The sequence below is a fragment of the Limulus polyphemus genome, unplaced genomic scaffold (assembly GCF_000517525.1).
Source record: "Limulus polyphemus unplaced genomic scaffold, Limulus_polyphemus-2.1.2 Scaffold439, whole genome shotgun sequence".
NCBI lineage: Eukaryota > Metazoa > Arthropoda > Merostomata > Xiphosura > Limulidae > Limulus > Limulus polyphemus.
In genome coordinates this window covers 265,732-292,964 of record NW_013666049.1, presented here as the reverse complement: position 1 = coordinate 292,964, position 27,233 = coordinate 265,732, and the positions used below count along the sequence as shown (strand labels likewise).

The window sequence follows — 27,233 nt, the reverse complement described above, 5'->3', positions numbered from 1 at the left end:
TGTCGTCAAGTGAATAATGCGAATGCGCGGTTTTTCTTGGGGAAACATTCTAACTACACATGCTTATGCAGCAGGTTCTCGGTCAGAAAGTGTAAAAGTCGTGCATAGAAACAAGCAGAATAATAGTATAGATAAGAGTCATAGCTAATGTTTAATAAATGTAAGAACCCATAGAATATACAAAAACTGTCAAATTGAACCAAACACAGCAAACATAATAGAGAAAAGATATATTCCTTGGGCAGTTTGAATGGAATTATGACAGAAAATGTGAACTATCCAGTCATGTTAAACAATTTTTTATAACTAAATTATTGAACAGATAGAATTCAATGCTTCATGTCAACTTTCTTAATTCACAAGTGAAAACAGGCAATGAGTACAGCAGGAATATTTCAAACATTGTTTGTTTGATGAAATATAAAGTCGTAAATTAAGAAACAAGTGTAACAACATGTACAATGCTTTTTTCAGTGTAATAGTTTTTTGTGACATTTTTATTTTCTTTATTTTAGACCACAAAACTCTCAAGGAGGCCTTCATATACTCAACTGGTGCTCAAAAAAGTATGGGAATAATTTTCCTTTTACAAACCAAATCAGTTGTTTCATATAAAGGCAGTGATAATAACTGCATGGTATATTAGATAATCATATATTTATTTAACTATGTAATTTTTGTTTTGATTAATGATTTAATGTTAACTGAATTTTCATTTAAGAGCAGAAACTAGTTTCTCAATTTCTTCACGAATTTATCATAATCATCAACTTATTACTGCTTAAATGGTATCAAAGTGTCAATAACTCAAAACTTAATTATTCTAGTTAAATACTATTTTTTTTATTATTACCACTTTAATTTCAGACATGTTAGAAAGGCCTAGTGTTCTTGATAGTTTGATGAGGTTCTTCAGTGACAAACAAGATCTAAAAATCATACCAAAGAATAATAAATCTGAAGAAATTTATGAATAAATAACAAAAACTTTCCACAATTAATAGCTGGAAGGAACATGAAACCAGCACAGGGTAAATTGACAACAATTTTTAGGCTACTTTTCTTCAAGCTAGGTATCTAAAAACCTCACTATGTATATATGTATATTCCAATACTGATACATAAAAACCTTTTAACTTAAATATTCACAGATCAGTAATAGCCAAATAGATATATTTTACTCCTTTGCCCCAGGATCTTTTAAAAGCATTTTTAATATTTAAACTCTATGAAGCTAATAGATTGATGTCAATGTAAAGAGACTAAAGTTAGTGTGACAAATATACATTTTCAGTTAACAGAGATTACCTTTCAGTATTGTAAACAACTATAACAGTAGCTTCAGTAATCTGTAAAATGTATAATGAGCAATGAGACCAACAGGGTTCAAAATAAACTGAAGGACACGAGCTGTATACTGTTTCTAAGACCCCGAACTAAGCAAGCTTTAAATATTGGTAAATAGTTGAAGTCATGAATTCATTTTAAGTGATAACTTTAAAAGTAGAAACAGTAAATTATACTATCAAAACATCTAGTCAATTACACACTCTTGATTACAACAGATTTCCTATGCTGTATGAAATTTATTAATATAAGTTATATATTTTTGCAGTTTTATTGTATTGGGTGGTGTGGCTATGTTATTATTAAAGCAAATAATGTGTTTAACAGTAGCAAGCAATAAACAAAGGTACAGCTAAAATTGGTCTTAAACATTCTTCCTATTGGAAATCTGTAGAGAAAGTAGTAAATAAAAAAATGATTTAAAATATTATCAATCTCACACACATTACTACAAAGAATAACTCTTGATATGAAAATAAATATATCAGAAAAGGCACATTTGGACAAATATCTTTATATGTATCTTTTGTTTTCTCAAACTACTGTATCTCTCTTTATAATGTCATCTACATTTTAATCCAAGGATCAAAAATAGAAACTATTGACTATTATATTTGCTAAGTGTGCAACAATGTTTAATCTTAACCTTATCACAGAGTACACAAGGCAACATTAGGTTTGTAGATGTTTCAAATTTGTAGAAATTTAATTTTTCTCTGTTGATTTTTTTTACATAAAATATGAAAAATATAAAAAAACTACTAACTCTAATTTGTTGTCCCCTCACAAGAAGTATACAAACTTTCCACCTGTAGATAATATTTACTGTACAAAACAAATCTCCCTTAACTCTCTCACTATTATAATCATTTTGTGCTTGTTATAGTTTTCACACTACAACTTTTAATACAGTATGAGTAAACATTAAAAGGCTTTTGTACACAAAATATCAGATTTTTATATCAAGTTTTATAATTTTTTATGTAACGATTTGCTTGTACATTTTTCCTTTTCAAATGACAAGTGTCCAACATGCAGAGTAATTTCGATTTTAAGATTAAAAATACCTTTATGCCTAAGAAAAGTGTCAAATTTCACAGGCAATATCCATATAACTTTCAGATAATTATCAAATGTTTTTGTTTAGAATAAACTTTATATTTTATCTGTTATTTCCACTACTGTATCTCTGTATGGGTTTGGTCAATTTGACCAACTTCGTAACCACCATAAAAAATTAGGAAATAGATATAAAATATGCTTTTTTCATTCTAGAATGACTAAAAATGAAGAGAAAAAATCAAAAATGTTTAGTCTAAATAGTTTAAATCTCACTGATGTATAATCTATATACATTTATTGTATTTATTTTATTCACCTTTCAGCTGTGTCTGAACAGCATTACGGAAGTTGCAATGCCACGTTGCACATGCACTCACATTACTATATCCAATACTATAAAACTAGCCTTTACAAAGTAACCTGTCTTGGCTTTGTTCTAGTGGAACAGTATTTTGTAAAATACAATCAGATTTCGGTTATAATACATTACATATTTATATATATTATTACTATTCATAAATAAGTTTTAAGTATCAGTTATTTCTATTAAAACACAGAACAGTAAATAAAGGAGTACAGAAAACAATGTTCTCTCCTATTTGCTAACTTTGTACTCATTTGCCGGTTGCTTTAATTTGCCAAGTCTTTTCAACATTCACAACTGGAGGATGTAAAACAAAATTTTTTTAGGTTTTATATGTGCATTTTGAAATAACATAAATTACAATGTCAGTACCATAGAAACCCACTGTAATTTATCAGGTTTAGTAAATAAGCTGTATTTGGATCTAAAAGTTTATGATATTTCAAACAGCATTTTCACTTACCCCTTTCTAGGAATATAAGACACAATAGAAATAGTCTTTGGAAGTTTCCAACTCCAAGAGTCTGATAAAACCATATGGGGGAAACTCTGAGCTTTTGATTCATTATAAGGCCATGAAAGAGCGAAGCAGGTGTACGTAAGGAAGTATTTCCAAAAATGGAAAAAGTGGGTAGGGCAACTTTGTTTGATTTGCTAAATATAGTGATATCTCAACAAATAGAAAAGGTAGAAGATTCTTATTTTTAATCCCCTGACCATAGGAAGACCTGTAGCGAGGGGGGTTAAATTGCTATACAGTCTGCTGATTATTCTAGCTCGAAAAATTTAAAGAGAGTAAATGTTTGAAGTTATTAGTGTCAATGAGGATAAAAATCCTCATTTTTATGACTTCCAAACATTTATTTAGTTGATTTTTTTCTTTTTTGCAACCTACCTGCCATAAATATCTGTTTTCTCTTTATACAAATAATAAATTTCCTATGTAAAGGTTACAATTATTTGTTACTTTTATTGAAGTCATTACTAATATGGTGTGGTGTCTATGAACAGAAATCTTTCATACTTACTTTATATATTTAAGGAACTGACAAGAGAATAACTGACACCATACTGGAGGCTAGTAATAAGTGACATTAGGTCAACATTGTAAAATTTGATACAGATTAAAATTTAAACAAGAAATAACAAAGATAAATTTTACAAATAAGATGAAGTAATACAAACACTATCTATTTATGTTAGTTTTAATGACATAATATACAAGTCATTTTATGGTAATAATTCTTTCAACAATATAAGTTAGCTCATGAAGTTATGTGGCCTATTACTGGAAGGTTCTTGCACACAAGCTCTGTCTAACACTGTTTTAATAAAATAAATAAAAACAACAACAAATAATTATGTATTTTTAAGTATCTAATGGTTCACCTAAATGTTCAGTATAGTTTTCTCTTTATGATATAATTAATCACTTTTTATAAAATAAGTAAGGTAACATAAGAACAAAACAGAAATACCAATAAAGCTCTAGTCAGTCACAAAATTTTTGTGCCATGCAGAACGAGACAGACACAGGACAACTATTATGCAAGTATCGTGTAATAAGATAATATATGTATATATATATATATATATAGTCATGTCATAAGGCAATTTTTATTTTAGTAAAAACATAACATTACACAAAACATCTAAGTGCAAAAATGTTCATTGTTTATTGTGCTTTAAGCCTGAAGAGGTCAAGTATTAAATATGGTGACATCTATGGTATATTGAAGTTTCATCAATACTACAACTAACTAGTTCAAATTAAAAGATGGTTCTGATAGTGTTATTATAGTAAACCTAAAATGTTGAACATGAAAATTAGAAAAAAACAAGCAGGTAACAGATCTCTGAACTGACCTGAAGAAGATGAATTTGTGGTAAGAATAGTAATAGCTTGCTGACCAGCACCAATTCCAGCTCCAGACACAACAATCATCTTTATTCCACTTGAGGTATTCACAGTTTTCAACTGTGTTCCAGCCGAGATTGGAAGAACATTCACTGTGGAGGTTCCTGTTCGAGCTAAGAGTTGGACCAACAGTATAATTAAAATCTCATTATACCTGTTTTTGTGCAAGTTATGCACTTGAATGTTTTACTTTCATGAGAAAAACTAAAACTTGTTTTAAAATCACATTTACCATAACATAAGTTATACTCTGAGGTATCAACATAAATAAAATTCTCTACAAAAGTTTTATTTTACATTTTAAAAATCATGCAATGTAATAGTTTTCATGTTACAGAATAATTTGTTGTATATTTTGTCAGATAAATTGATCACTTGATAAAATAGCATATTGCAGTATAGAACTATCAAAAATTAATAATGGATAAAAGTTTAAACATTACTTTTATCTACTTAGGGAAATGAATATGAAATTGATTCAGAAGTGACTCAATTTGTAAAAAAAAAGGGGGGGCACATTATGAAAGCTGTAAACATGCCTTAAAGCTTCATTGTAATTTACAACTTTACGAAGTGAAAAGTAACTGATTATCCATAAGCCTTGCTTTAGATTGAAAAAATAGATAAATGATAATCAGTGAGTTATAAAGTTGGATTAATCAACTGAGGAAAACTATACTACCACATGCAACATTTGAACATGTAGGCTTCCAGGCTGCTTTCCGAGTGTTCATAACTTTTAAATTATAATAATTATGATAAAGTATGAGCAATGTTTCATTAAAAAATACTAGAAAATGACTTAAAACAACAGTAAAAAAATTATATATTAGATTAATACAGGGAAACAGAGAGCATATATACATATATTACAATTTTCATGTGAAGCTACACAAGGGCTATATGCACATAGATATCCTCAATTATAAAATGATAGGCTAGAGGGAATGCAGTTAATCAACAACACCCACCACCAACCTTTGGACTACTCTTGCCTGACTTAATAGTGAGATTTGATCATTACTCTTATAAGTGCATCTACAACCCTAGAGAACAGATCACATCTTTGAAGCAACAGAACATAAACCTCAATCCTCAGATCCATAATCTAGGTATGCTAACTATGAGGTCTCACAGAGGTGAAAATATAAATAATTCCATTACATATAATTTTACACACACATTCAGGGTTAATTAAACCACAAGGCTTTAAAATAAACAAGACTTTAAACACACACATTATGTAATGATCACAACTGTGTAAATGTTCTAGTGACCTCCCTAAGAATTATCTTTCTCACATACATTACCACTACAATACACATAGACACTTCAAAACGTTCTGGCTTATTACTGATATTATTTTATTGGTGATAAGTTAGAAGTTAAAGATTATTTTACAGTAGCTGAAAAACACAAAATTGAAATAATTTAAGAACATTTAACCAACAATTCTACAGTGCAAATTAGATAGCATTTTAAAGAATCAAATGTGTGTGTGTGATTTTTTTTCATTATAAAAACTAAAAGTACCAATGTGTTTAAAGAAGAATGAAGGAAACCTTAGGAAATGTTCTCCATATATATTTTACTTTATGTGCTAACTATCCATTTGATATTACAAGTTTGTTTACATTGCCCCTAATTTTTGAAATGCCAAACACAGGGAAGGCAAATGGCCAGTAGCATCCACTGCCAGCTCTTGAGCTAGTACTTAACAATGAATAGTGTGACTGATTGTCACCTTACAATGCTACTACAGCTGAAACGATAAGCATGTTTGGCACCAGATTTCAAGATTGCAAGTGAAGTGCCCTATCTAACAAACCTAGTGTTTGATTTTTTGTTTTTAATTTGGGATTGCTTTCTGGCATCATGCATGTATGAAGCTTTTAAATGATCTTTAATAGACAGAGTATAAAAAAAAATCTAACAAGAAGTACAAAATCCTACACTCACATAACTATATTTACAATGTTGAAATTATAAAGGATAAGGAACATTCACGAGATGAAAAAAAACAAGTTCTGAATAGAAAACAGCAAGCATATATAAACACTTGCCAGGCTATTATGGGTACAAGTTACTCTTAGATACACATCTGTACCTTGGATGGAAATTATAATTTGTATAATCAAAGTAAATCAATTTTACCCGTACCTCTCCCTGCCTCAACAGTGGCAGCCCCTGCCATTACTGTTTTCAAATGTGGATGAGTAGTGACTACAATGATCTGAGAGGAAGGTGAAGACAGTTTTGGGAAAGTAGTCAATATTTTAGCTGGTGTGCCTGGCTGACTTCCTTTAGGTGCTGCAATGACTATTGTTTGCTTTGGTACATTACCCGTGGTAGTTGAACCTAATACTGTTGCACTCCCAGGTTTGGCAACAGAGAGGACGTTTGACGGCAGTGTGCGAATAATCGTGTTTAACATCTTTTGTGTCTGAATAGTTCCCTAAAAATAGAAACAAAATAGATGAGACCCAAGCACCTAAAGAAAAGTGTATTTTCAGTGCATTTGTTAAAAGCAATATCTCTTTGTTTGGGTAGTATGGTAAAGCTAATGTTAAAAAGAAAAAGATAATCTAAAAATTAAACAAAATTTTAAATCTTAGTCCCTAAATACTCACAGAAGCCAGCAATAGAAAAATACTTTCAAATCAATATAACTTACTTATTCACAAAATACTTTGTTATTCACCCAAGACACAATAGGTACAAAATACTGGGGAAAGAAAAATATGGTTAATTGTTAAAGATATGTACTGTAAATAGCAAAGAAGTGCACAAATTTTCAATAAACAGAAAACATTATCAGAGGCTTACCAACAGTGAAACACAATTATACCAAGATTTATAACTAAACAACAGTTACTAAAACACAAAATCATCAACAAATTAAACACAGGATAAAATGACAGATACTTTGAATCATGTTTTAACAAAGTATGTTCCATGATATTTCAACTTTCGAATGTGTCAGTTAAGTTGAAATTTGACAATTTTTTAATTTTCTTATAATTTAAACTTAACACAATTCATCATACTCAGCAAACAGTATACAGTATTAAACACTGAATATCATTCTATGTGAAAAAAAGTTACAAACAAATTTATTATACTGAATGGTAATTTGTGGCATTACTAGCAAATCCAAAGGGTTTTTCATGTTTAAGAGTCAATGCTTGATGCAACAATGTATACTGCAGCTACATCTTAGTATAAAATGAAACAGTTCTGCTGGAATTCTGAACAAAATAATCTATAATAGTGTAATAGTAGATTCATTTGATGTAGATCCTCATTTAAAACCTACATCGAAATTAATGTATGAAGTATTCAAAGTTAGATAAAATAATATATTTTACTGAAACAACACAAACACAGTAAACAAAAGATAAATATTTTGTTAACACTGAGTTAAAGTTTTTATTCTTCACAGTTACAACTATTTGAAACATTTCTTCTCTTTTCATTTTGCATATTCTTGGTTTTCCTGTTGGATATTGCACAAATTATAAATATCTCTTTCAGGTGTACTCTATACTATGTTACTACAAATACACATTGTAACTACTGTATTTCATAACTGCTAGTATAAGAGGTACTACATATGTAAACCTATTCAAACTTAATTCTACACATTGGAGAGGGTCAAAATGTGCATGCCACTACATTATTACAAAGTTGCATTCAAAAGGTAAAAAAACAACTTCAATATTAATCCTGTCATCAAAACATAGTTTATATTTCAAATTTTTATATTATAGCCAAGTTTTAATCTCTGAATTCCAAAATGAAATATTCAAATGAATTATCAATCATCACATGACATGACTGCACTTTGAACTGTCCATTTCAAAATTTCTTTCTGTCCTTACATGTTTTTGACATTAAGATTAAAAGTACTCTTCTTCATCTGACAATTTTCAAACTGCATTTGTGTAACCCATAAAACTTCTTAAAGAAATATCAAACAATCCTAAACATTTCTTAAGAAACTTATTAAAGTTTATCAAACATGATTTTTTATAACAAGAAATTTATCATAATTCCTCCAAAATTAGGCAAAATTCTTATAAGGGAAATAAATGCACCTGTGGTGAAATTGATGATATTCCAAGAATTTTAGGCTGCGTGGTGCCAGCTTGTGTAGTGATTATTGCAGTTCCTGGTTTGCCAACAATACTTCCACCTTGTGTTGTTACTAGCTTCACAATAGTAGCTCCTTGAGGAATGCTCGTTTTTGACTAAATGAAATAATGTTTACAATTCTCATTGTTACTGCTATTTTCACTGTATTTCTTAGACAATGAAAAATATTCTTTTAAGTTTAATTATTCGCAATACAATATTTATTCATTAATGAATCATTTATTAGCATTTCAATAAATCACTTAATAGCACTTCAAACAAACAAACAAGAACTGAAGTTTACAAACATCCAAACAGTATTCAGCTCTTCTATGATTTGACCTAGCTTTCCAATGATCCCATGTATTTATTTTTCTCTTAAATACAATACAATAAAACCTGCTACAAAATGTTTATGATTTACTCTTAACTATTTTGAAATACAAAATAATTGTGAGAAGAATTAAAAGCCTTTTTATTTTCAAGATCTTTACTACCTAGCTAATTGTCATTTAGCTCTGTTCAAGATACTAAAACTAAGTACAAAGCCCAATCTATCATTCAATTCATCATTTGAGTTATACTGCTTCAGGGAACTTGAGCTCTCATCAATAACCCCGAGCAAGTGTAAATCAAAAGAGCAAGACTAGACTTCACATAGTGATGAAGTGTACATTATATGCATGGTATTTTGAGTTGTCTATCTATACTTTACTCACTACAATGAACCATTATTTGGATAGGATTTAAAGAATATGTACTTATCTTCAAGATGTCATCTTTATCATTGCAGTATGCTACTCCACAGATCTTACACTCCTACAGCATACATTTCATATCAACAAATGTTTTATTTTTTCTAAGCAGTTCTAATTTTGGAACAGGCTGAAGATGTTCATACATTGTACAAGATTCTTCCACGCCTATTTTACAATATTTTCAAGTTGGTGAGAATAAAGTTCTGTAAAGGACATTTGGGGAGGTTGTTTGCTCATGACAGGTGTTCAAAGTGTTACTTTTTGTACCTTGTGAAGCAATTGGGTGTTTTTGAGGGAATTTTACAATTGCTTCAGCATTTTAATTTTAAGAAAGAAACTAAGGAAATTTAAGTTTCTGAGTGTGGTGCATATACATGAAGAAATGGTGCAAGTAAAGGACGCTTGTATTACAGAATTGGGTCAAGAACTAGGCAAAGCACAGTTAGCTGGCTAGTTAGTATTGAGAATCATGAGTTAAGAGTTATAAAAACTGAAGCTACAGCAAGGACGCTGAGAAAAAACGTCAGTCACAAATTTGACAGTGATAAGTTACTGATGCCGAGTTAGTAGCACAGTAAATGCTACTAAAAAGTTTATGATAGCATCTCAAATCAGTGCTTTGATGTGAGATCTGTTACTCCAGACCAACGTAGTATTATGACTAAAAAGACAACCAGAGTACTCACCATCACAGTAACCAATTACTTGAGAGTTTTGGTTCTTGTTTTGGAAATGCCATGCAAGTTGTAGAAATTAGCCAATAAAGTGTCAGGACTACTATTTGGAAAATTGAAAGGATACAAAGAAAATACAGTATGAAAACTCTGTCTGGAGCTAAAAATCATGAAAGGAGTGAAGAAGAAGATCTCCTGGAAGAGGTGATCTCCAGAAAGAGTTGAAGTTCTCTTCAGGAGGAATCAAGGGTTCCAAGTCAACATGAATATAAAGATTTATATTCCAGTCCGACCTTGTTGTAAGTATAGAACTGCTATCTCTCTTGTTCAATTAATGTAGTTTACTAAAGGAAGTTAATGCTTATAATAGAGAGAAATATTCTATATGTATTGGTTAATAGCATTTAACTGAAAAGTGAAAGTTATAATTGTTAAGAAACTAATAGTTTAGTAAATTTTTAACTGTTGATATTAAAAGTGTATCCTATGCGGAAAGACCTAATAAACATTGATGTATTTTGTTCAATGTCAGCCTCAGAATCTGTTTCTTTATTCCAACTGTAAATTACCTCGAGTTAGTAACTTGTGAGCTCTACTCATCACTGCAATCCTCAACTAAATAAATTTGGTGTAATTGGCAATACAGTCGAAGCTCCAATGACTAGTCCTCCTAAAGGCACTGCCCGTTACACTCAACCAGTCAAGTAACACACATACTATTTCATGGGATAGTTTTATTGTATCCTGTTTAAACCTGTGTCTCGTATATACCTTTGTGACTGCTACGTCAAACAGACATACTCATACATTTCAGTACTTGTTTTCTGATTGGTCAACTGCAGAGAGAATGTGCTTTGTAATTACAAGTTCTGCCAATTTTCAAAGGAGGTTATACCTGATCTTTAGAGAACACTCATATTTGTCCTGAAGAAGCCAAGATTTGTTGATCTTTTATACCTCCCTTTTGCTGGTCATGAAAGTTAATTTTACTTAACCTTTAACTATAGTGTATTATACTTCTCTTCTGCTACTTTATTACTAAATAAGAATCCACACTAATGGTCAGCCAACACCTGGTTTTCTTCTATAAAGCATTTATGTTATTCAAACTTCAACACATTGTCTTCTCTCTTTCAATCCACTTGCAGCAAATCATTGAATTTTTCTTTCCACATACTAAATCCATGGTCCTCACATTTTTGTGTAGATTTGGTAACTGCATGCAGGTCTTCAAAGCATACAGAATAACTGCCATTTCAGTCTTGCTTACATTTTTTAATTGACTTTCTAATTAATGTCTTAATTTCTGTTTTGGGTAGTGAGTGTTTAGTTAAATATAAATCAAATATTTTATCAACTTTAACTTTCTCACCTGCAGATGTCCTTGAAGAGTACCTGCCTTTCCTTGAATTAAGCTTACTTTTGGCATCTAAATTAAGAAGAAATGAAGTTTGTTGTAAAGTAATTTAAAAACTTTACTTTATAAAACCAAACATCATAATGAATTCTACTATCTAAATTGCTCTAATTATTATGCTTTTATACTAAAGATATGATAATAATTAATTTGTATGGGAAGTCACAAACTTACAGCTGCCACGGTAACTCCTTGGGTTGTTTTCACTAGAGTTACTATCTGAGGTTGGCTAGATGTAGCTCCTGCTTTGTGAACTGTGATTATCTGTTTACCAGGAGTACCACCTGCCGTCTTCAAGATGGTTGCAGAGTTTGCAGTACGTGTACCTACTCAAATTTTATAATGATGTACATGAAACGAGGCAAAACATTAGCATCATGTGGCATATAAACAAAAAAATCTTATTGATCATGTTTTAAATCAAATGATAAACTATTTTTTGTGAACCTTCAAAAAGTGATATTTGTATATCTATAGAGATAATCTTGAAATTATTAGTTAGTTAGGTTACTGAAAACTGCCATAATAAATCAAAATAATTCACAATAAAAGATATAAATTTCTTTATTGACCTAATGAGTTAAACTAAAATTTACCTTGACTATTTCTGATTGTTAAAGAATACTTTCATACAGTTCAGTTTTTTTACTGTTTCATATCCTATGCTTCCAATAGCAGAGAAAAAAAAACTCATTAAAGGTAAGAAGTCATTTCCAAGAAAACATATGCTATAGAGTGAGTTGCATCTGTATGTCTTGATTGTCCACAACAAAAAACCTTTAACTTCCAGAACAGGGGTTTTTATGCCCAAGAGGAATTTTAAAATTATTTATTTTTTCATTTTTTACAAAGTTTTATAGCCATTTCAATTTTTCCCTAGCTAATGCCGTAGTACCAGAGAATAATGCATGTGCTTGCTGTCTCACCATCATTATGATGCCAATGGAGTAAATGCAACACCTGACAAGGGTACCTTTATTAATTTCAAAAATTAACATTAAGTAAAATATTTTCTTTTTTTGGTAGTATCCATTCTATAACTAAAAAAAATGTGTGAAAGAGAGAGACTAGACTTTGAACAATGAAAAACCACTGCTAACAAATATGTATGTGATTTATCTCATTCTGTTCAAATTAAGTTAATGCTTTCTTCAACTTTATCACTAGTAGAAAATTCTCACTTTTTATCATGTGTTAAATCTTTCTACTGTTTTAACCCTCTAACTACAGGAAGGTAAAAGTGCGCATGTTACGACCTTTTCACAGAGTTACATTCAAAATTTAATTAAGCTATTTTATTATTAACATATGTCAGTAAACCTGGCATTAAAACATAGTTAATAAATGAAGTTTTAAAATTATACAAGTTCCAGTTTCTTAAGTTCAAAAGGATATATTTAAATACATTCTCAACATTCACTTCTCTATAACATGTGACACTCATTCTCTCCGAATTGCCCAATATAGATATTCTTCGCATCCCTATTTCAGTTTCTGAGTTTTAATACAAATTCTAATCTTATAGTATAGATACTGTTAAGACATGATCTAATTATATAATCTGTAAATCAAACCTACATGCAGCACCCTCCTATCACATACTGTCTTTCAAATAAATGTCAATAATTCTCCCGACATTTTCTAATACATTATTTATAACCAACTGAAAGACACAAAATATACAAAAAATTTGATTTTTTGATAAAGGCCTACCAAATTTCATGTTATAGTATATATAATTTCAAGATAACATAGTGGTTAAAAGGTTGGTCAAAATGACCGATCCCATACATGTAGAGAGTTAGCTCATTATAATTACTGAAAGAGAACAAAACAGGGTGCTGTCTTTAACCTTTAATATACAAGTAATAGCTCTGTCAAGTTTTCTAATCAAGTGTATGCTTTAAACACTTATACTCAAGTATATAAGATGCAACACTTGTCAAGTTTTACAATGTCAATAACATGGAAAATATTATGTTTATTGTATGTTTAACAGAATCAGTTAATTTGTCATTTAATGTCCTCTAGTAATCAGATCACATTTTACAATAACATGAAAAATATGTTCACTGTATCTTTAACACACAACATGCACAACATTTTTATAATACCTATTTTAAATTACAGAACAGTACAAAATATATCCATGAAATCCCAAACAATGTCATGCAACAAAAACCAGCTAGATACTTTGATGCAATTCAATGGTTAAAGCTAGATCTCTTTATCACAACAGCTTTACTTCTAGAAAATAACATTATGTGATGCTCTACTTGAATTTCTTCTGCCAGATTTCAAGCAGAAACAAAAGAAGAAGACTGACATTCTATCCTATTTTAGACCATACTAATGTAACTCTTGAACCATAGAGAATAAAGTTAATTTTATTATACCTCAATATTTAATAAGATATGTTTAAGCTATCTGACCTTGCACAGAAACTGGATGATTAATTCTTACTCCTTGTGGAGTGAGAGCAGATGGAGACACTACCCTGATGTTACTAGATGTTGGGGTTGTCTGTGTCATTGTCATGGTAATTTTCTGTGTGGCTGCTGCAGCTGCAGCCAGTGCTGCCATCCCACTCATGCTGGTTACTACTGCTGTTGTCTTTGCTGTTGTTACCTACATAAAAATATGTGGGTTAAATATGCATACCACACACTTAAAACTTTGGTTAAAAAAAAAGATTAAGTTATAAGTCAGAGATGACAAAATTAGAAAATGTGAAATAGTTCTACAACATAAACTTCAGCTAGACCCTTAAAATGTTTTGCTCATCACAATACAGATAAAACAAAACATTACTGCTATGCTACTGTTATTTAATTTCAAAGTATGACAGTAAGTTATGTTCAGGAAGATAGAGCATTTGTTCTAGTAATGCGACCTTCAGAATTTTGTGTTCCACAATGTCTTCTCTACCTCTGTGAGAAACCTAAAAATCTAACCAGCAAGTATTGAATTCTGAGTTGTTCAATTTTGTAATTATTGAGAACTCCACATTGTATTCTGTCTTAAGCATTTTCTCACTCTATCATTACATGGGTGTGCCTTTCTTGGAGTTGGAGGCATACCTGGGGTACTGTCCATTCGTAATGAAGTTGTTCAATAAAAATTTAATAACCAGTTTGGCAGACTCTGAATAAAGACTTTACTGAAAATAGTTGACTCTTTTAATACAAATGAATTATAATACTTAGGAATGTTTTCATTTTCATTTAATGTATTCTTTCATCTTTTCTTATTTACATAATGTCTATAAAAAAAAAAAGACTGCAAAAAAGGTTTAATATTTAATAAAATAAATTGGAAGATGTCCAACTTTTAGTGAATAAATAGTTAATAAGATCATACTTTTTGTGGTTATACTTTGTACTATTGTATTTCTCGCAATAATCAGTACATTTAAAACATCCTTGGTGATGTACTGGAAGAAAAAGTCAGTAGTTATAAATATAACATCTCACAAACAAGACACCATTTATTTTATCCATTTTGATCTTATTCCACCTGTTGATTCATTCATCTCTCTGCATTCTTGGCATTTCAAAAACTTTCAGTTGTTATGTATGATACAACCATTGTTTCAGTCATCTATCTATAACTGTGTAGATAAAAGTCTCAACTGATTCTGTGTCTTGATTAAAATGGTGCCAATTTTCAAGTCTGTTTTTAAATGTTTCTTCACTAAAAAATTTAACAGTATTACAAAAATAAGCCATAAAAAACTCAAAATTTCACAGAATTAAAAACAAAAGAATTATATGTCAGGCTTTAGTTAAAATTTCATTATTTTATTAGTAAATGCTTTAATAATGGCACTTAAGCTTAGACACAAAGCAAAATGATAATGCTCAAGCTAACAACTTAAACATGCTTACTTTTTCACAAACATTCACTTGATACAACTAGATCACATGTACTATTTAACAGAAACATAAGCTTTACTGTCTTTTCATGCATACTTTTCAATTCTAAACACTTTATGCTATCTCATCCAACACAATATTGTTCACCCTGTATAAAATAATATATTTGTCTTTTCAACTTTTTCTTGAGTAGATTATTTAAGCTGAATTATTATATTAAAAAATTCTATTTACATTTTCTCTCATGTGCACACAACTGGAAACCATGATTATTCAATAACAATTTCTCACATTAGACTGTGTACCATCATTAATACTGACTAGTTAAAGTGACAGGACTTTAACCCTTTTGAGACAGGTCATGGGTGAAAGGCCATGTTCTCTTGTTTGTTGACCTGCATTCAAAATTTTATTGAACTACTATTTCATGAACTTATGTCAATAACTTTGGTATCAAACTATAGATTATAATTCAAATTTTAGTACTATATATTACTCAATTTCTTAATTTAAAAGCAAATACTAAAGAAAACACCGATAAACATCAATTTTTGTGTGTCACATGGTATGTTGAATTTGGCACTGGTTAAAATTAGATGTTTGTGAAGTCAAAATACTAAGTCTATAGTTTCGTACAAATTAGAAACTCAAATTAACAATATTGACAAGCTAGTATATAAAATAAGAGCCTCTTTCTTTTCAATTTGCTAAGATATTGCTCATGTAATAAATCAAACACAGTGGCACCCCACCCACCTCTTTCCATTTTTGAAAACACTCCCTTGTATACACTTATTTCTATATATGACATGAATAACCAATTGAAAGCTCAGAATGTTCCCCTAGTGGCTTTCTCAGCCATTTTAATAGGATTGGCACCATTTCTTTCTTTTGAACCAATATTTCAACGAAGTAGGGTGTGTCTTTAGTCTGCTCAAAATTTCATATTTTTTTAGACTAAAATACATCTTAGTTACTAAGCTTGATAAATTATAGTTGAATTCTATGGTATTGATGTAGTAATTTATGATTTTTTAGTTATTCAAATGTATATATAAAACCTAAAAGAAAAATTTTTTGTTTCATATTGTCCACTTGCAAATTTTTTAAAGTCTTAGCAACCTATGTTAAGCAACAACTGGGTACAAAGGACGTAACTAGAAAAGATAATTGTTTGTTTTACTTCTTTAGTTACTGTTCTATGTTTTAGGAGAAATATGTTTAAGAACTTATCTCAAAACGGCAATAATCTATATACATATATATAATAATTGAAATGTGACTGTATTTTACAAAATACTAGTCTACTAAAACAAAGCCAAGACAAGTTACTTTGCACAGACCAAAGGTTAGTTTTATGTTATTTGATACAGTAACACGATTGCATGTGAGACGCATCATTGTAACTTCTTTATTGTTAGCCAGATATGGCTGAAAGGTCAATATAATAAAAATAGTAAATATATATAAGTTTATAATGATATGAGATTTAAGCTATTCAGTCTAAACATTAATGTTTTCATGTTATAATTTGTGTTCATTCTAGAATGAGAGGCATAATTTATATTTATTTCCTAATTTTTTTTATGGCGATTGTGAGATTGGTCAAATCCACCAAACCCATACAGAGATTAATCACTGAAAATAACAGATAAAATACAAAGTTTTTTCTTAAGAAACGTTTGATAACTATCTGGACATTATAAAGACTTTGCCTGTGAAATTTCAAAATTTTCCGATGCATAAAAGTATTTTTAATCTTAAAATTAATATTACTTTGCATGATAGACAGGCATCATTTGAAAAGAAAAAAAAAGACACAAGAAAAACATTGACTCAATAAAAAAAAATTTGATATTTTGCATATGAAAGCATTGTAATGCCAAATTTCATTAACATTTGCTTACTAATTTAAAAGTTATAACAAGCAAAAAATGGTTAAGAGGTCAGTCCCAGGGACCGAGCCCGTGCTGAAAGAGTTAATGCCAAGCTCTATTTAATGGTAAAGAATGCTTTCAGATGTTTCTTTGCTACAATTAACTGAACTAAAAAATAATAATAATAATTTACACTTTACAAAGCTTCTTCACATTAATAAACAAGTTATGCTAATTTTCTCAAGGATGATTTATTAATGTCTGAAACCAAAAATCACTAGTAGCAGTTATAAAATATTAACAAACACTACATTTCACACACAACAAATCATTTCACCTTTTTGAAGATTAGAAGAGGCAATTTTAAATTAATAAGTTCTTTACAGAAGATACGATATTTGAACTAGTCATCTTACCGGGTTCACAGCAGCTACCTTCCTAATAACCTGTGTTCCACTAGGACCTGCTGTCACTAATCGAATTTGTTGTGTTCCTACTACACCAGATGCTTTTGTATGAACCACTGTCATTGTGCCTCCTGCATGAAAAGTTATAAAATATTTAGGAAAGTGACAATTACGTTAACCATGTGAATATCACAATAAAGTTGTATGTTTTGAAAGTAATTTGTTTTTTTAATTAAAAAGAATAAAAATGTAAATACTTGAAGTGGGTTTCAGATAAATTAATTATTAATGACTATCAGCACAATAGAAGCCACTTGTCTGTTATAATTCTTAGAATGAAAATCTCAGCAATTTATGATCTGCATTATATAAGTACTGTCAGAATATCACAACTTCAAAAACTGGCACTAAATAAAAATGAGAGAAAGATTTAGTGTTTCAAAATAAGTTTCAATACAAGTACTAAGTCACTAAGAGTTAAAATCAGGCACACAAGCTATGGGTATGTGTAATTTTTGGATGTTTATATGCATTCATTAGTTGACAGAAATCTATGTATGTGTGTGGATATATGTGCTGTTAACTGGCATATTGTAGGACTGATTGTCACCCCAAAACTTAAAGTGTCTCATGAAAGGGAGAGTTAGAATTTGAGCCCCCACACCATCCCATAAAAAACCCTATGTCATGATCGTTTACAGTATTACATTCAAAATTTACTTAACCAATTTTATTATCAATGTATTTTAATAAATGTGGCATGAAAATGTAGTTTATAATTCAAATTTGTACATTAAGTTTAACTTCATAATTGCAAAAAGAAATATCTATAAAATTCTCAGTCTTCATTTTTCTGTTATGTGACGCATCTGAGCTCTGATTTGTCCTTTTCAGAATTTTCTAACATCAGAAATAAGCTGCTGCAGTTTATAACCAACTACAAATACAAACTAAACATAATTACAAGCAAGAAACAACAATTTGGATCTTCTACCTTCTTTATTTGCTGAGATAACAATAAATTTGTAAAACTCACCAATAGGAAGAGCACATTCTACTCTAACAAACCTTACTTACAAGCCATTGTTTAGTTTTCCTGCCATAAAGCATTAGTAAGAGTGTTGCTTTTCTGTTGTTATCTTATTTTTCTGCTTTAAATGCTAAAGAACTTTTCTCAACCTATTTATAGCTTACTTAGAAAGTTGGATATGCTAGAAAAGTTTGAGATATTCTTTTCCAGTGACTGACATATTTTTTGTGTTCAAAATGCACATTTGAAAACTAAATGAATTATTTTTTGGACAAAAAAATTTGTGAAACCCAACAAGTCTTAAGGAATGGAAAATGGCCTTCAATTTGTACTAGAACTAAAAAAGCTTGAGGATGCAGAGAGTAAAGGTTATGTTTTCATGTCTATATTTTAGTTATTGTTATACATTTTTAACTAAAATGTAAAAATTAGAAACTTCTCAGCTTAGCCTAAAAAACTTCAGTAAAATAAAAAAATCTAAAATTTCACATGCTCGATTAAGTGTATTATTATATCTCACAATCACATGTTGCTAACAATAGCTCTATAGAAAATAACTAATGGGCTCTGTTGCAAGTCTTTTAACACAGCAACACAACCACAAAAGGTTAACAGTTGAAACTATAAAAATAATACTGTGATTTAAAACTTTCTGATCACTACTGCAGTAAGTGCATAGGAAAAACTGACATTATTCATTTTGTTTCATATTTTTTATTTCACTATAGCTAGTGTTACGATGGAGTAAATAAGAGAAAATATAGTTTTACAAAAAACATCAAAAACTTTTGATATTCATTTAGGAGATTCTAGAGGTTTTGTAAATGAAATATGAAAAGTGTAAGATGAAAAGAAGTAATTTTTATTCTTTGCATGAATGAAAACCACCTTTCTCTCAGACTGACCAGAATTACACAGACAAGTCTTTAGTAAAAATAATTCATAAGAAAAATCCTCCTTTTTTGTTTACAACAGCCTTATAATGTTAAATAAAAGCTTGCCAAATTTCATGAAGATACACACAGTAAATTCAAAATTGTAGTAAACACTAAGATAAATAGCTTCACAGATAGAACACTGGTTCAACGGGATGAGCCTGTCAACAAATGGTTGATAGAAAACTTGCAGAGTAGCTATAATATTAAAAGTGTATGAATGAAATTTTTCATGACATGTTTGAGTAAAGTGTATAAACTATATCATAAGTGTATAAACTTAAAACCTACCTCGAACAACTGGGATTGCTGTAGAGGTAACTGGAAGACGAACAGTAGGATGAGTGACTGCTACTAAAGAGATTAAATAATTTGATGTATCAATTAAATGATGAAAAATATCAGAACAAAACAAAGGCTATCAATAAGAAATGTCACACAGGTTTCTTAACAGTGTCTAAATTTTGCATGCCAAAGAAAAGTATGAATGAAAATAGATTGGCAAGATTTAGTATCAAACTAGTTTTATATCAGAAATGTGTAAATATGGGGAAAATTGTTCTTTGAAATACCTGTGAAAATGTTAATACAGAAACAGTAACTTGGAAATTTTATTCTCAACACTTATTATCTATTTTAAGTGCACATACCTATTGTATCATTTATCAGTTTAAACAGCAGTGTCAACAACAAACTTAAAATTTTTCCACACAGTTCATACAGCAGTCTTTTAAATCTCCTACAAATGTTACATAATCTATAAAAACATCTAGATTTTTAATAGCACTCTAACATAAGCTTATAAAACTTATGTTAGACAACAGTTAGAGGGAATACTGTTTGTAATGTACATTTTATTTACTTATAATTCCACTGCAATGTATGGGTAAGGATTATGGTTAAAAAGAAACCTGCCAGACATAGTGTCATAAATGATATCAAGCAAACTAGTAACAAGAAGAATATACTGAAATTGTATTACAATAAAATATTTTTGAAACACCTTATAGATGTAAAAAAATGATTTTAACACTCAAGAAGTTCTTCAACTATTACTACATGTTCATTTCAATCAAAATTGTTTTACAAGACTGCATTCTTTATTCACTATATTGTGATTAAATGTCATACAGAAAAATGTATAGTATGAACACAGGAATTTTACTACAATGACATGAGCACATTTTATAACTTTTTATGATTAGACTTGCTTTGGTCAGTTGTAGGTGAAGATTTTAGAATAGAATAAAAAATTACTTTCTGGGGTATTTTTCAACAAATGTGTAAAAAATACATCCTACCTGTTGAACGAGTCTGGACACTGGGAGAATGCTGTGGAATTAATGGTTGCATTGACGTTTTTGGTGTTGAAACTGCTACACTAGAAGACGATAACTGGTTCCTGACAGGTGTGGTTGGGGTTGTTGGAGTGGTAGGTGTAGATGGTGATGGTAATGGCTGAGAGGATGGAGTTGTAGTCATGGCAGAAAGTGGATGAGCAGCCTGGGTGGTAGATGCCTGACTCACAGAAGCTGCTGAAACACTAGTAACTGGTGGCATGTCATACTTCTGGAGTTGGAGCAAATATGCATCTGCTGTTTAAATTTAAAAAAACAACAAATTCATAAAATTATTTCTAAAGGGTGATATTTAACTTAACTCTCTATCTTTAAAGCTTTAACTACCATCCTTACAATTTTATATTGATTGTTTATACGGCAATCCAAAGAAGTAATGAAGAACTACATATGATATAAAGGATGAAGATACATAAGACCTAAGTCAGACATGTAGAACAAGGGGTAGTCAAGAACTACATATAATATACAGGATGAAGATAGGTATGACCTAAATCAAATATGTACCAGAGGTAGTCAAAGTCCAGAGCAACATCCTCCTTATTTGGTCAATTACCTTAAGATTTTAGACTAAAAAGACAAAAAATATTAAGAATGTAAGTAATAACTATGGAAAGATTTGAAGTAGATATCCAAAATTTTAAAAACAAATCCTCCATTATTTTAACAAGTATGTACTGTCTCTGTCTTATAGACAGTTTGGTAAATCAGGATTTTCAGCAGGCATTGTCCACTTGGGTTTAAGTATTTAACCATGCCACAGCTGAAATACCTGTTAATTTCACCCTTCCATAACTAGTTTAGAGTATATTTGTAGTAAGGCAAATAAAAGTAACTTTTCTATATTTTTTTGTAAGAGTTCTGCACATAGTTAATGACATCCTTATAAACCAGATGTCAAATGTTTGTAAACATGTAATAATTCTGTTGCTTATTTAAGAGTTACATTCAGCAAGGACTATCTCATAAAAGCTTGTATATGTTTGACCATGTATGTATGTGTCTACTCCTTGGGGTGGTTCATCATCATCTCAAGGTGTAACTCAGATACTTGCACAAGTTGGTATGTCACTTGGAATAGAGGTTGATGGAGGTAATCTATGGATTTTGGATAGGACCACCTTGTCCAACTTGAAATTGCAATAATATGTTCTTCTTCTTCTTGTCCTTGCCTCATGCAGACAAGTTCATTCTTCTGCCCAGTGCAGACGTTTAGGAAATCCTTGTCCAACTACAGCAGTCAGCAAAGTTGGCTAGCTTAGTACTAAACACAGAAATTATTGCAAAAATGTTGTTTGTTTTTTTTCTTTTTCATTTGTTGCATGCTTATTTTACCTTTGTTGTCCATTTTTGTTATAATTTTGCAGAAACTTCTGGCTACTTGTTGGATATCATTACACATGAATATCAAACTTAAGACAAAAAATAAAGGATTATTATAAAATCAGATGGCCTATTTTACCATCCATAACTCAGAAATTGGTCATCACGGAGCTATAATATCCGGCAGATGAAGTAACGAGATGATGAGAAAGACAACTCCAGTATCAAAAATAATTTTCAACAGGAAGTACAATAAAGTGTGTAAATACAACATAAAATATATCAGAATTTATACTGACATAAGAAATACATCACTGTCAGTTTATCTTTGACCTTTACTATTGTTCTTGTAAAGCCATGGTAATAAATTGGTACAACATTAAGGTCATATCGATGTGAAAAAGGCAAACTGAGAAAACCATGCAGTAACGAGGCTTATGAGAAGCTTACAAACAAATCTGAACAAAGATCAGCTGCTGATGTACCTTGGAACATGTTATCATTCCTACACTTCAGAGAAGAGGAGTTTTGAATGAAACAGTCTTCATACAAGATGGGAATCCACCCCACATTGCAGAGACTGTCAAAATACTGCTGGGACATGCCTTCAGGGAATGAGCAATCAAAGAACACTTTCCACATACATGACCAGTACAATCTTCAGATTTCACCCTTGATGATATTTGGCTATGAGGCCACCTCAAGTCTTTAATTTACTTGACAGATCCAAATACATCAACAGACCTGAAAGATATATCATGACTGACATCAAGTAAATTGGAACTTTTGACGGTCAGACAGCATCTGAACATTCAGATGTGTATCATGTTTTCTAACAAACGAAAACAGCATTGGATATGAATGGTGGTCACACTGAACACTGTTAACATGTTGGATGTGCAAATTTCATGATCAGTGCCGTCTGGTAACAATCATTAATAACAATGAAGTCCTGAATAGAAAAACAAAGTTTAAAATTAGTGAATGATGTATAATGCTAGATTGTTCTCAGTACAGGTTTCTAGTTATTGAGTCTACAGACTGAAAGTTGTTAATGCCGAGTTCAGATCAAATTGCTGAGGGAAATAGTTTAAGACACTTATGCCTTACTTAGAAAGCCAATTAAATTATAATAGTTATAGGACATTTTTTGCTTTGTGCAAGTTATTTTGTCTTCTTAAGTGCATATTTGAAATAAATAAAAAATATTTAATGTAGTAGTAGTACCATCATTACAAAAAAAGTAGGCTGGAGTTTCATTGGCAAGCTGACAGCAAAAACAAGAGACCAAACATAAGTACTAAATTTCTTGTTTCTTATATATATTTCTTATTTATTGTTATAACAGTAACTAAAATGTAGACATTATGAAATTAATAGATTAGGTAAGGTTAGATATAAAAAAAAAAAAAAAAAAATTCTCCTTGAGATATGGTTGCGAATAGCTTTTGCATTACATCATTCAACATGGAAACTCAAGCCAGGGATTTGCTGTGTAATTTATACCTTGTATAGCAGGATTATTAGTTCAACACAAATCAATGGGTAGTGAAACAATAAGATTAAGTCGAAACAGTTGTAAACTGTTAAAATTTGGAGTTATTCTAGAAAAAAGGGTTTCGTTTTTTTATAGTGATTACAAGGTCGGTCGAATCTACGAAGTCTGTAAAGAGTTAGGATATAGCAAATAAAATATATATAATTTTACTGAAAAAAAAAAGATTTATTTAGATTTTAGAAGATACACAATGAAACTTAAAACTTGTAAGATGAAAAAAGTATTTTTTATTTTAACACGAAAATCACCTTGCACTTAGACTAGTCAACAATCTAACTCCATATATATACAGACAAATTTTTAATAAAAATATTTAATTAAAAAACCAGGTTTTTTGTCTACAAAGAACATAACATTTATTGAAAGCTTAGTTTAGTTTTGTATAAGCATCAAAGCATACATGGCAATTTAAGCCTACTAGTATTATGAATTATAGTTTACATTGAAACTTGAGCAAATTGGGTAGATATCCAATTTGACAATAAAAATGGCAACCAATTCTCATCACTGTATTAAAACAAGATTAATATAGATTTTTGCTTTTCTACTAATACAGTGGTACTCCATCTATAAACTCCAATAACTGCTGAAATCCAAATTAACAATTTGCAGCAAAAGTTCTGGAAGTATTTTAAGTTTGCATCATTTCCAGTTTTTGTGATGCACTTACCCTCTAAACTGATGTAATGGTTGGGCAGAAAACAACCCTCAGTAACAGTTATTCTGTTTGGTTATGCTACATATTTATCCATCAACGTTTTCATACAATCTTACTATAATAAACATAGCATGTATATACGCATCTGTGTATGTGACCGAAATAATTGACAATGTGGTGCTACCTACTGAATGGCAACACAAACAAAATTCCATAAAAAATTTCATACTTTTGGTATTCAAGATTCAGACAATTAGAAAAATAACTACAGTATGTGAAACAACCATTTCTTTATCACAAAAAAATTTTAAATAAAAGTACTCTCCTCACAACAAGAACACGACTTTCACTAGGACTGTATGTGAGGGTTTGACTACATCTTTATTGATGTAATTTGTAAATATAATACTAAAAAATGGCGTTCTTAAAAAAAACTTTTTTCAATAAAGGGTACCACTTTTGATATGTAAAAATACTACAGTTTATATCAGCACAATCCAAACAATTTTCCCCTGCAGTACTTCTCAGAAGAATTCTTTTTTTTTTTACAAAATTTTAATTTTTTCTAAATTTTTTCACTCAAGTATGAATACCATGACTAGTAATTACTAGCAAAAACAGACACCCATAGGGCAGCATTTCTTCCAGTACCTATAACTTAAATACCTAAAAAGAAAGCAAAATTCAAGATATACATATCTACAAAAATAAGTGATAAAAAACAAGTAATATTTTACCTGTTGGAACACTTCCCCAACATACTTCTAAAGTTGTTGTTGAAGCTCTTACAAGTTGAACACGAGATGGAAGTGGTGGTTTTTCAGTTTCCAAGTACCACAAGTCTTTACAGCAAACCTAAGACAATAATCACACAAAATTTCTTCAAACAGCTATCATCAATTCATTTTATCATTATAAACTTTCCTCAATATGATAATTAAAAATAAGTGCAAAAGTTTACTGTTATTTAACAAATACTGAAAACATGTGATAAATGCAGTTTTAGGAAGTTTAGAAATATATACTATTTACCAAATTTATAACTTTTTAAAATCTACATGTTTTAAGGCACTTAAAATATAATTACACATATAATAAATCCAACCCCATTTACATACTTTTAAATGTTTCTGCTGTTGTTATGCCAAACTTATTTTTGGATCTCACATTTGTTCTCTCTCTCTCGTGGTAACCACTGTGTTTTTACTATTTTGGAATCACATGGATTTCATTGATTTTCCCCTTTCTCCCAATCGAAATACTTAACTAAATGGCATTAAACTAAGTACAAATTTCTAAACAGTATTTAGTTTTTGTTAAAAAAATTAATATAATTTGATTTAGCATTTCTATAAAAATTTTAGATTGAATTTTCCAATGGTTTGCTGAAAAAAAAAACATTTAAAATAATTCCTTTCATCTAATAGTTTAATATTTGTTGTTGCTTATCAGAAAGTTCCATTTTACATATATCCAGTCAGATTCAAGTTGTTTGATATTCATTTTCACATATTCCTTTTGATACCTTATTTGTAAACAATATTCTTGGCCTAAATAAATTTATATCCAATAAATATAATTTGTTCCAGCAAATAATAAGTTGTTTAATTTGTACACTTTGTTTGAATATGATAAATTTAATAATAATATCTAATACATAAGGATTTCAGTCATCTGAATTGTTTGCTATTGCTTACTATACTTGCTGAATTTAAATAAATATACCTGATGTCTTATTATACAAATTCCTAAAGCTTTCAAAAAAATGTAATTTAACATGCAAAATTTTCAGGAATGAAAACAACATAAAACATTCCCAGATCTGTGGATTTATTGAAAGTATTATTGTAAACTTTAAATTATAACCCTCTGTTCATCTTTACTGGAGCTTATTGACATCCAATATGTACATAAATCACAACTTACTGCAAAGTTAACACTTTCCTAATCTGAAAATATATTTCTGACAGATTCTCACCTCCTCACAAAGAAATGCTGTTTCACTTGTTCATCTGCCTATGAGGCTTGTATGCCTGTAGCCAACTCCCACCTAAATTCACATATTTAATGTGAATTGCACTGGTGCATGATGACATCATCATGCAACAATAGCCCTCCACCAACAGGAAAGTAGCATAAAATCCTTGCGCAATAACTCGCCTTATGTATTTGCACTCGTGATAACTCCATCCTTAGATGAACCAAGAAACAAAATGCACTGGAAGTGGGGAGAACCAGTAGGAATGCGTGTGGAAGAGAGTATCTATTGGAAATACATTTTCAGATTAGGAAAATTTAAACTTCCAAAATGATAACTCAACTTTGTATACAGAAATGCTAGAATCCTGCATTTAAGTGGTGGAGGGGCTGGTGCAAAAATTAAATTAAAGGGGGATGGGCTCCCTTCAGAAAGCACCAAAAGGGAAAGCCCATGGAGTGTGACACCTGATGAGATCCATAGGGGTACACCTGTGGGAGATCACATCTCATCTCCACCAGGGTATACTCTTCACCTGAGATGAAACGTGGGGGGGGGGG

At 30.3% G+C, this 27,233-nt stretch overlaps 1 protein-coding gene across 5 annotated transcripts in view; it reads right to left on the bottom strand.

Moving 5' to 3' along the window:
• Nucleotides 1–27,233, bottom strand: part of LOC106458284 (host cell factor 1-like) — a 100,412-nt gene that overhangs the window by 46,400 nt on the left and 26,779 nt on the right. For 4 of the 5 annotated variants that reach the window (XM_022384452.1, XM_013917776.2, XM_022384456.1 and 1 more), the window contains exons 6-15: nucleotides 25,433–25,550; nucleotides 21,100–21,393; nucleotides 20,090–20,152; nucleotides 17,843–17,964; nucleotides 14,107–14,302; nucleotides 11,849–12,000; nucleotides 11,630–11,686; nucleotides 8,789–8,941; nucleotides 6,852–7,146; nucleotides 4,640–4,804 (exon numbers count right to left, since the gene is read on the bottom strand). In XM_022384452.1, coding sequence (XP_022240160.1) covers nucleotides 4,640–4,804; nucleotides 6,852–7,146; nucleotides 8,789–8,941; nucleotides 11,630–11,686; nucleotides 11,849–12,000; nucleotides 14,107–14,302; nucleotides 17,843–17,964; nucleotides 20,090–20,152; nucleotides 21,100–21,393; nucleotides 25,433–25,550 — 1,615 coding nt within the window. The remainder of the gene's footprint in view (nucleotides 1–4,639; nucleotides 4,805–6,851; nucleotides 7,147–8,788; nucleotides 8,942–11,629; nucleotides 11,687–11,848; nucleotides 12,001–14,106; nucleotides 14,303–17,842; nucleotides 17,965–20,089; nucleotides 20,153–21,099; nucleotides 21,394–25,432; nucleotides 25,551–27,233) is intronic. The other variant, XM_022384455.1, reaches the window with a different exon arrangement.